General features: G+C 38.3%; 1 protein-coding gene across 2 annotated transcripts in view; it reads left to right on the forward strand.

The window, feature by feature from the left end:
* Nucleotides 1-12254, forward strand: part of LOC102411245 (probable maltase-glucoamylase 2) — a 99357-nt gene that overhangs the window by 83269 nt on the left and 3834 nt on the right. The window contains exons 46-47 of one of the 2 annotated variants that reach the window (XM_025291693.3): nucleotides 7258-7307; nucleotides 11795-11968. In XM_025291693.3, coding sequence (XP_025147478.3) covers nucleotides 7258-7307; nucleotides 11795-11968 — 224 coding nt within the window. Of the gene's footprint in view, nucleotides 1-497; nucleotides 559-7257; nucleotides 7308-11794; nucleotides 11969-12254 lie in introns of those variants that run through there. The other variant, XM_044946978.2, reaches the window with a different exon arrangement.

Genomic DNA, 12254 nt, shown 5'->3' on the forward strand with positions numbered 1-12254 from the left:
ACCTAGCAAAATATTTTTAAGGATTCATCCATTTTATTGCATATAAGAGTTCATTGCTTTTGACTCCTGAATAATCACCTTGTGGGAGTACCACAATTTATCCATTTACTTACTGATAAACATATTAGTTGTTTCATATTTTTTACTATTACCTATAACCTGCCATGGTTATTTGAGTATAAGTCATTTTGTAACATATGTTTTCACTTCTCTTGGGTAAAATCCTGGAAATGGAATTGCTGGGCCTGGTCATGTGACAAGTGTATGTTTACTGGTTGAAGAAAATACCAAATTATTTTCTAAAGTGTACTATTTTCTATTACTAACATTACTAATTAAGAGTTCCAGTTTTCTACATCCTCACCAACACTAAGAATTAATTAAAAAATTTTAAATTCTAGTAGGTGTATAGTGCATTTCATTATGGATGTGATTTGCACTTCCTTGATGTTGAGCATCTTATCATGTGTTTATTGGTTATTTATATACATTCTTAGGCCTTCCCTGATAGCTCAGTTGGTAAAGAATCTGCCTGTAATGCAAGAGACCCTGGTTCGATAGCTGAGTCCGGAAGATCCGCTGGAGAAGGGATAAGCTACCCACTCCAGTATTCTTGGCTTCCCTGTGGCTCAGCTGGTAAAGAATCTACCTCCAATGCAGGAGACCTGGGTTCAATCCCTGGGTTGAGAAAATCCCCTGGAGAAGAGAAAGGCTCCCCACTCCAGTATTCTGGCCTGCAGAATTTCATGGACTGTATATTCTGTGGGGTCACAAAGAGTTGGATATGACTGAGTGACTCTCACTTCATATACCTTCTTATGTGAGGTTCAAGTCCTTCACCTATTTTTTTTATTGTCATTTGTCTTTATTATTGAGTTCTATGAGTTATGTGTTTTACCATCTTTTATCAAATATATGGTTTGTTCTCCCTGTCTGTAACTTGCCCTTTCAATTCCATGATGGTGTCTGGCAAAGAGTAACTTTAATTTTGATTAGACATCAATTTATTCATGCTTTTCTTATATGATTTGTGCTTCTTGTGTCTTAGCCTAAAAAGTTCTGGTACCGATTCCAACATATGTGTATGTGAGTGTTTTTCCACACCAACAAGCAATTCTGGGACACCAGCTGGGTGTGCTACAATTCAATTCAATTCTGACACTAACTACTGGAGATAATGTCAGATCCCAAGGTTAAGGGGTCGGTTTCACTAGACTTCCTCCTCCTGCCTTCCTCTCCCTCTTCTGATGCCAGCTGCAAGTCCAGGTTGTCATCTGTGCTTCTGAATGACCAACTATAAATCGGAGGGTCCCATGACGCCCTCCTCAGGTTGGATTAATTTGCTAGAGTGGGTAGCAGACCTCAGAGAAACATTTTGCATAATAGTTTATGGGTTTATTATACAAGGATACAACTCAGAAATAGCCAGATAGAAGCAATGCATAGGGCAAGTATGAGGGAAGCCTTGTAGAGCTCCCCTGCCCATTCTAGGTGTGTCCCTCTCCACACATTTCCATGTGTGTTCCAACCCCTAAGCTCTCTGGACCTCATTCTTTGGGTTTTGTTGTTGTTGTTGCTGGTTTTTTTTTTTTTTTTTGAAAGCTTCATTACATAGGCATGGTGTTTAAATCCTTGGCCATTGGCTACTGATGCAATCTCCAGCCCCTCTCCCTTCCAGAGGTCTCAGAGTAAGACTGATGGTTGGTTATTCTGGCAACTAGTGGGAGACCTGGGTTTGATCCCTGGGTTGGGATGATCCCCTGGAGAAGGGCATGGCAACCCACTCCAGTATTCTTGCCTGGAGAATCCCCATGGACAGAGGAGCCAGGCAGGCTATAGTTGATGGGGTCGCAAAGAGTCGGACAGACTGAGTGACTAAGAACAACACACAGCACACAGCCATCATCCTGAGATGCTTTCCAAAAGTCACCTCATTAACATAACAAAAGGCACCTTGATTGCTTTCTTCACTTGAAATTCCAGATCTAGGCTTCTATAGCAGCTTCTCTGTCCATGGACTTTCTAGACAGGAATACTGGAGTGGGTTGCCATTTCTTACTCCAAGGGATCTTCTTGCGTCTTCTGCTGTGGCAGAAGGATACTTTACCACTTGCTCTGCCAGGGAAGCCCCCTGATGAAGACCAAATATATATTATTTATCATAAATCACGTCACATAGCCTAACTGAAGGTTACCAGTTTTACAGTCTTAGCTTTTATATATTAGGAACTCCACCTCATTAGTATTATATTTTATATGTATGTAATAGTCCAGGTTCATTTCCCCCCATGTTTGTTCAGCTGATCAAGCACCACTTTCTTGAAAGTATAATCTTTTTTCCTTGTTTTATTTTCCTGACATTTCTGTTAGCTATCAATAGGTTATATGTGGCTGAGAGTTTATTTGGGGTTAGTTTTTCTATTGATCTAAATGTTTAATCCTTATGCCACTATCATATTGTCTTGACTAAAGTAGTTTCAGATTTGCTTATTGTAGTTCCTCTGGATTTCATAAAAAATTTTAAATCAACTTGTCAATACCTAACAAAAAGCTTATTAGAACTTTAACAGAAATGCATTGATACTAAAGATAAATTTAGGGTTATCTATCTCCCTCTCTATCTCATCTTCAATTAAGTAAGTAAGTAAGTGAAAGTATTCTTTAATTACTTCAGCAATGTTTTATAATTTTCAGTGCATGGGTCTTGCACATATTTTGTTAAGTTATCCTAAGTATTTCTAAGTTTTTGATGTTGTTGCAAGTGGCATTTTAAATTACTCTTCTTCATGTATGGATATGGAGAAGGAAAATGGCAACCCACTCCAATATTCTTGCCTGGAGAATCCCAGGGACGGGGGAGCCTGTTGGGCTGCCGTCTATGGGGTCGCACAGAGTTGGACACGACTGAACCGACTTAGCAGCAGCAGCAGCAGCATGTATGGATACTTTAGAAGGCTATATTCCTTTAATACAGTATATAAGAGAGATGTTTTTCAAATTATTTTCTTTTTGCTCATTTATAGGTGGAACTGGCAAAAAATGGAGGGATATAAAGGAATTAGATTACTTTTGTTTTCAAAGTTCCATTTAGTCTCTGGATTTGTTTAAGTTAACTCTATGGAGAGACATGTGATGTATTGGAATTCAATAGGTCTGGCTTCAAATACCATTTCAGGCATTTATTAATTGCATATCTTTTGGGAAGCTTTATAGCTTTATATCTCTCTGCTTGTATTTCCTCAGTTTTCAAATCTGCAAGAAATTACTTATCATGTAGATTTTATGCAGATTTAATGTATAGATAGAATTCCTGAAACAGAGTTGCTGAATAAAATGTATCATTAATATGCAAGATAAGTAATACATTTCCATTACAAGCTTTTAAGTTATTTTACATTTTAATCAGAGTGGTTAGCATAACAACAAAAAGCCCCAAAATCAGAGAAAAGAGATTAACTAGCCACCCAAGCCAACTTTTAAGGGAGTGGGACTTGAACCTTACAAGAAAATAATATGCCACAATGTCAGTTTTTAAATCTAAGAACTGTGTTTATTAATGGGCTAAGATGTTCCCATCTATTAGGAAGTACATATTTTTCCTTAAGTGAAGTGTATGTGAAAGATGAAACTTCAGTCAAGAATTTGTTTGGTCAGCAGAAAATTATAGCAACAGTATTAACAGCCAGTAGCACACTGTCTTGATTATAACTGCTTTGAAGTAGCTTTTTTAAAAAGATATTTTTTATATGGACCACTTTTAAAGTCTTTATTTAATTTGTTGCAATATTGCTTCTGTTTTGTGTTTTGGGCTTTTGGCCTTGAGGCTTGTGGGATCTTAGCTCTCCCACCAGAGTCTGAACTCACAAACCCTGTATTGGAAGGCAGAGTCTCAACCACTGGAGTACTAGGGGAGTCCCTGAAGTAATTTTTGAAATTAGGGAGCAAGAATTCTCTTCTTTTTTAAGAAAGTGCCTTTATTTGTGCAGGTTTTCTCAACCTTGATAACATTGACATTTGAGTCTAGATTTGAGAAACCTATATGCAGGTCAGGAAGCAACAGTTAGAACTGGACATGGAACAACAGACTGGTTCCAAATAGGAAAAGGAGTACATCAAGGCTGTATATTGTCACCCTGCTTATTTAACTTATATACAGAGTACATCATGAGAAACACTGGGCTGGAAGAAGCACAAGCTGGAATCAAAATTACCAGGAGAAATATCAATAACCTCAGATATGCAGATGACACCACCCTTATGGCAGAAAGTGAAAAGGAACTAAAACGCCTCTTGATGAAAGTGAAAGAGGAGAGTGAAAAAGTTGGCTTAAAGCTCAACATTTAGAAAACTAGGATCCTGGCATCTGGTCCCATCACTTCATGGGAAATAGATGGGAAACAGAGGAAACAGTGTCAGACTTTATTTTTGGGGCTCCAGAATCACTGCAGATGGTGATTGTAGCCATGAAATTAAAAGATGCTTACTCCTTGGAAGGAAAGTTATGACCAACCTAGATAGTTTATTAAAAAGCAGAGACTGCCAACAAAGGCAAGTTGTTGTCAAGGCTGTAGTTTTTCCAGTGGTCATGTATGGATGTGAGAGTTGAACTGTAAAGAAAGCTGAGCGCCAAAGAATTGATGCTTTTGAACTGTGGTGTTGGAGAAGACTCTTGAGAATCCCTTGGACTGCAAAGAGATCCAACCAGTCCATCCTAAAGGAGATCAGTCCTGGGTGTTCATTGGAAGGACTAATGCTGAGGCTGAAGCTCCAATACTTTGGCCACCTCATGCAAAGAGTTGACTCATTGGAAAAGACTCTGATTCTGGGAGGGATTGGGGGCAGGAGGAGAAGGGGACGCCAGAGGATAAGATGGCTGGATGGCATCACCTACTTGATGCACATGAGTTTGGGTGAACTCCGGGAGTTGGTGAGGGACAGGGAGTCCTGGCGTGCTGCGATTCATGGGGTCGCAAAGAATCAGGCATGACTGAGTGACTGAACTGAACTGAACTGAATTCTTTATTGGTTGTGGTTGAACCATTAATTATACGATGTTTATACACCACCACCCTTTACCCACTAGATGCTAAAACACTCTCTCCAGCTCCAAAATGTAACAACCAATGGGTCTCTAGATAACTGCTACGTTTCACCAGCAGAACTGCTGCTGGTTGAGAACCAATGTTTTAAGGGAATCTGGAATCCTTTCCGGCTTCCCTGATGGCTCAGTGGTAAATAATCCTCCTGCCGGTGCAGGAGACGCAGGTTTGATTCCTGGATCGGGAAGGACATGGCAACCCACTCCAGAATTCTTGCCTGGAAAATCCCATGGACAGAAGAGCCTGGCAGGCTACCATCCATGAGGTTGCAAAAGAGTCAGACAGGACTTAGCAACTAAACAACAAGAATCCTTTTATACAGCTTGAGCTGATTAGGACTAGATGATTGATATCATATTGGGTTTATAGCACCAAAGTTAGTGTGTAAAATCAGCTCACTATGAGCAATATAATTCAAAAATAGGAGGGAAAAAACAATATTATATAAAACTTTGTTGTTTAGTCGGTACGTCATATCCGACTCTTTTTGTGACCCTATGGACTGTAGCCCACCAGGCTCCTCTGTCTGTGGGATTTCCCAGGCAAGAATACTGGAGTGGGTTGCCACGTCCTTCTCCAATAAAACTTCAGGTTCCTACAACAAATATATTCTAGCCCTAAAGTTAAAAATTAATACTCCGAGCAAGTTTTAAACTTTTTACACTGTTTAAGGTCTATGCAGAAGCACTTTTCCCTTTTTCACCAGCCCTAGAAATTAAAATTTAAAATATGAAGATACAAGTATAGATTTAATTTAATTTTTCTCTTAACTGATTGTAATTATTTTTAAAAATTTACTTAGATTTAAGGAGATTCAATAGTTAGCTCAAAGTTAATCTTAAATAGCTTATATGAACAGAATCTCATTCTTTAAAAATATTATATTAAAACTGCTAAAATAGGCTATGGTGTTTTCTTATGTTCACTTTCTAGCCAAAGCTCAGTTTTAAAATATGGGTTTACAAGAGTTCATTTCCACGAGAGTGGAGTTAATTTAGAAAACAAAGACTATTATTGGGTCAGGGAGAGACTATGTGGGCATATTGATTAGAGATGAAATGTTGACTAGGGCCAAGAATAAAACACGAAATGAAACTGACTTTTATGAAACAGGCGTTTAGCCACATAGGAGAATGAGTAAAACAGATGTCAACTAAAGAGGCTAAAAATCTTGAACATCATGATGAGATATTGAAATTTAATATACTTTATCACTGGTGATTTTGAAAGGACCAGATTCAGTGGGGGAAAACAAAAGAAACACAGGAGCTGAAGAGTGGTGGATATATGGTTGAATTTCGAGTTGAACACACAGATGTTACAAGCTGAGGCGGAGGCCTTAGGATCTGGAACACTGCAGAAGGATGAGCTAAGAGTAGGGAGAGAGGTACTAGGAAGGTAGAGATGATGATGACTTCGATGATGATTGTAAACAACAAATTTTGAGCACTTATCAACACAAGTGGCATGTTGTAGACCTCATTGCCTTGAGCTGGGTACTATTAGCATCTCCAGTCTACAGATGATGAAATGTTAAGTAATTTCCCAGAGTTTTCACAGTAATACAAAAGTGGAAATTTGAATCTATGTCAATTTCACTTGAGAGCACAAATTCCTAACCAATCTCCCCAACTCTAAGCCTTTATCATCACAGCCATGTGAATTCTCAAGGCTATGCACTTGCTGTGTGTTAGTTGCTCAGTCGTGTCCCACTCTTTGTGACTGCATGGACTATAGCCTGTCAAGCTCCTCTGTCTGCAGAATTCTCCAGGCAAGAATTCTGGGGAGTGGGTAGCCATTCCCTTCCCCAGGGGATCTTCCTTACCCAGGGATCAAAGCCAGGTCTCCTGTACTGCAGGCAGATTCTTTGCTGTTGCAATCAGTAGCCTCCATGCCTTTTCACCTATGGTGTCTATTAATCCAGATTCTCTTGTATTTGCAATCTCCTGATGCTCACCTCAAAAATACCCTCTTCCATAGGTACATCCCCACACTAACCTGGGGTGAAATATTCTCTCAGCTACTATCTTTAGTGCTGCTGTCATGATTTATGGATCAGTACTTGTGATCCCAATGAAATATTTTCTGACTGCATGAAAGATTATCTGTTATTGTTGAAACAATGAGCAGTTGCTTATTCTTTTTCTCTTGCTTGCAGATACCTTTGAAAATGGAAACTATTTCTTGGTAAACTTTACAGCAGCTCAGGTAAGACAGTTTTATTGAATTTTATAAATCCTTTCCCAGCTAGCTACAGAGTAAATGTAATCAGTGAACTATATCATATCCCATATCTTCCTGCCTTTACATTTATAAATCAGATCTACTGACATTAAAACAAGGAAGAAACAGTTCTTATTTTAACAATTGCCCAGTATACCATCACTCTATTAAAAAAAAAATTGTAATTCATATAATGCTGGGGAAAAAAATGAGTCCTTGAATATATGACATGTTTATAGGAAATGAGACACTTTCTGGCTGATAAAAATTTGAAGGATAAATCCTAGATTGGCTATCTGTTGCACAAAAATGGTGCATAAGAAACAACCTCATAACTTCAGCAGCATGTAGTAATTAATGCTTATTTAGCTTATAACTTTGCAGTGCTTAGGTGATCTAAGCTGGGCTTGGCTGATCTTGGCTGGCTCACATTCATCTGCAATCAGTCATGGGAATGTCAGTTTGCTCTGGTGATCACATATCTGGAGGGGGCGGTCACATGTTGGAGGTCAGCTGCTCTTGGATGATCTAAGATGGTCTTACAGGCAGGTCTGGGCATGACATTTCCATGATTATGAAAGAGGGCAAAAATAGAGGTGGAAAAGCTTGTGTGAGGGCTTTCTGAAATCTCCATTTGTATTAAGTTGTCAATAGGCAAAGTCATATGGCTAACCCCCACAGAGGTTGGATACAATGCCCCATCCAGAGAGGGAGGTCATTGCATAATTGCATGGAAGAGTATAGACAGGGAGGGACAAATCACTGGAGGTCATAATACAATCAATCTACTAGGCATGTTAAATGATTCCATGGAAAATCCATATAGTCTTAATTAGAGTAGGAGGATCATTCTCTATCAAACCTATAATCTGCTTCTTTCTAATTTTTACTTGTGGACTTAACTAAGGAATAGTACAACATAAATCTATTGTGTTTTTTCTACATAACAGTGCTTCAAATGTTTGAAGGTATCTGTCACATATTCCTTTTGTCTTCTTGGAATTATATATCTCCAGACTAACTTCATAGTTCCTCTGTTTTGTGCCTACACTGGTTTCCAGATTAGCTCATTCTCTTTGGGCTACAATTAGTCTAGATTTCTCTAAAAGCATGGTCCCAGGATTGAGAGATTATCTTAGAGCTGCACTCTGGTATGCAATGATAGTCACTAGCCTCATGTGGCAATCAAGCATTTGAAATATGGCTAGCTTAATTTTAAATATTTAAAAAGATTATAAAATATCACATTAATATTTTATGTTAAACGTATGTTAAAATAATAATACTTTGGATGTGTGTTAGTCACTCAGTCATGTCCGAATCTTTGTGACACCGTGGACTGTAGCTTGCCAGGCTCCTCTGTCCATGGGATTTCCCAGGCAATAATACTGGAATGCATAACCATTCCCTCCTCCAGGGAATCTCCTGACCCAGGGATCATACCTGGGTCTCCCTCATTACAAGCATATTCTTTACCATCTGAGCCACCAGGGAAGCCCACTATTTTTTGATATATTGGGTTAAAGAAAACATCATCAAGGCAATTTTTCCTTTTTCTCTTGTTGAATTACATACGTGGTTTGCATTATAGTCTATAAGACAGCATGGACTTTCTATTGCAAAAAAAAAAAAAAAAAACCACCAAAAACTCAAAACTTCAGTGGTATGCAACAATAAATACTTATTTAGTTCATTACCTAACTCTTAGCTCCTTTTAGCTAAACTGTTTTCTTACTGTTATTACATCACACTATGGTTTTTTTAAACACGTGTATCAAATTATCTTCATAGACATTATTATTGGGTCATGGTGTTGCCATCCTGCGTTTGCGTTTCTGAAACAAAATGCAAGACTTTGTATACTAATTAAGCATGTAACTTCTCTGTTCTTAGTTTAAGAAAAGAGTTGAAGATTATATCATTTTCCTCTGAAAATATTGCTCTTTAATGAAGCTGTTCATCTAGAAGTCCTGGATTTTAGTTCTCTTCCTACTGCTAAATAGTTATTCTAGCTAGGGAAGATAGTTCTCCTGTTTCTTGATTATAACATATTAGGTTTCTCATAAATGTTAATATCTTCTAATGCTAAAATTCCATTCTTCTGTTATTCCAAGGTAGTGATAAATGGATTCTTATTTCTATGTGATGTTTGATGGAGTTTTTCCTAAGGATCAGTGCTTTGACATGAAAGACAGCTTCCCCTGGGAGTAATTTTTATCAGTGGTGTTCTGGCTGGTATGAGGTTATGGGGCTTGGTGGCTGATTTGTAGCATTTGTTAATTTCTGTGTGTGAAATCTCCCATCACGTTAGTCAATTTCAAGCTATCAACTGGCTTGCAAAATCCCAGGCAACTTAAAAATAGGATCCCCTGAATCATAAGAGTTAGCTCCAAAACATCCATTTACTTCATGTTATATTCCTTTTTCTTAATTTTCTCTTGATTCTTGTTGCTCAATCAGTCACAAAAGTCTGGTTAATTCTCCATAATGCCAACTGAACATCATTTTCTTTCTGCTGTTGCTATCAGAGTCTAGGAGTTTATCGTTTCACTCTACTGCAGGTGTCTCCTTAACTGATTGCATCAAGTCATCATCTTATGTACTTAACCAGTAATTTCTCTGCTTAGTGCCAGCTACAGGAGCCTGTGAACTCAGCGCCTTTGTTCTCTGCCTTTGTCAGGAGTATCTCTGCCTCCCTCCACCCCATTCCCTTTCCTGTTCATTTTGTCTTCATCAGCTCTATCCATCCTCCCAGGACTTCTCACATTCCACGTCTTTCCCAAGTCCTTTCTTGACAACCCTATTTCCATGGTGATTCTTCTTTTCTTTTAACACCCATAACAAATATTCATGATGATTTTCATTTAGGCTTTAATCTTCCAACATCTCATGACTTCACTCACATTATTGTAACTCTTGTGTTGATACTTAAAATAGTTCATAATTTAGATGTGTTGCAAACTGTCCTTAGTCTATGCTAAAGCCTTTGACTGTATGGATCATAACAAACTATGGGAAAATTCTTTAAGACTTGGGAATACCAGACCACCTGACCTGCCTCTTGAGAAATCTGTATGCAGGTCAAGAAGCAACAGTTAGAACCAGGCATGGAACAACAGACTGGTTCCAAATTGGGAAAGGAGTATGTCAAGGCTGTATTTTGTCACCCTGCTTATTTAACTTATGTGCAGAGTACATCATGCTAAATGCCGGGCTGGATGAAGCTCAAACTGGAATCAAGATTGCTGAGGGAAATATCAATAACCTCAGATATGCAGATGACACCACCCTTAGGGCAGAAAGAGAATAAGAACTAAAGAGCCTCTTGATGAAAATGAAAGAGGAGAGGGAAACAGCTGGCTTAAAACTCAACATTCAGAAAACTAAGATCATGCCATCTGGTCCCATCACTTCATGGCAAATGGATGGGGAAACAATGGAAACAGTGACAGACTTTATATTTTTGGGCTCCAAAATCACTGCAAATGATGACTGCAGCCATAAAATTAAAAGATGCTTGCTCCTTGGAAGAAAAGCTATAACAAACCTAGACAACATACTAAAAAGCAGGGACATTACTTTGCCAACAAAGGTCCATCTAGTCAGAGCTATAGTTTTTCCAGTAGTCATGTATGGATGTGAGAATTGGACTATAAAGAAAGCTGAGCACCGAAGAATTGATGCTTTTGAATTGTGGTGTTGGAAAAGACTCTTGGGAGTCCCTTGGACAACAAGGAGATCAAACCAGTCCATCCTAAAGGAAATCAGTGCTGAATAGTCATTGGAAGGACCGATCTCAAACTGAAGCTCCAATACTTTGGCCACCTGATGCCAAGAGCCAACTCACTGTAAAAGACCCTGATGCTAGGAAAGATTGAAGGCAGGAGGAGAAGGGGACAACAGAGGATGAGATGGTTGGATGGCATCACCGACTCAAAGGACATGAGTTTTAACAAGCTCTGGGAGTTGGTGATGGACAGGGAAGCCTGGCATGCTACAGTCTATGGGGTCACAAAGAGTTGGACATGAGTGAGTGAGTGAATTGAATGACTGATCCTTAGCCTACGGACAAGTTGCCATAATCGTTTATTCTTACTGTGCTAAGTCATACAGTGCTATGCACATAAGTTCATCATGATTCCAACCATATAAATGCCTTTAAGCTATATGACCTTGACCTTCTCATTTTCTCTCACAGAGCCTCAGTTTTCTCATCTGAGAAACAGACATAGGGATTCTTTCTTTTCAAAATCATTGTAAGAATTAGTAATAATGTAGGTAAAAAAACTCTCATAATGTTGACACACAAACCTGTTTTGAGCACCTCAAATTTATTGTCTTAAGTACTCAGGAAGTATGTCTTCATGAAGTATTTAAGAATAACACCAGCATTTTTGTTAACATTGTAATATAGAATTTAGTCTATTAAAAGATGTATTATCTATCTTTTCCTCTTTATACATTCTTTGCAGAGTGTACTGCAAATCCAAATGATACATAATAATTATTTGAGTGACACTAATTCACTGAAAGTTGGATATATTAGAATCTGGGGCATAAACTCTACTGATATAACACAAGTGACTGTCTCCTATGACAATCAACAATTCATGGTGATGAATTTCAAGAGTGACCCTTACAATCAGGTATGTCTTAAAGGAATGTTATCATATCATATAGTAATTTTATTTTTCTGTAAAGTTATTAGCACTATTGTTATATTTACATATACTTGAAAGGTTATCTATATTTACAAATGTTGACTCATATTGTACAGTGCACATTAGTAATCCTTTCAGGAGAGTCCAGGGATCAATGCTCAATGATCTGATGGAATCCTCTCCATATGTTTCCCAAAGAGACTGTGCTGTGTGTTAGATTGGTCTTAATAAGTTGCATTGCACAGTTGTTATACTGTAATGTGAGGTTTAA

Source organism: Bubalus bubalis, chromosome 8, assembly GCF_019923935.1.
Source record: "Bubalus bubalis isolate 160015118507 breed Murrah chromosome 8, NDDB_SH_1, whole genome shotgun sequence".
NCBI classification, from domain to species: domain Eukaryota; kingdom Metazoa; phylum Chordata; class Mammalia; order Artiodactyla; family Bovidae; genus Bubalus; species Bubalus bubalis.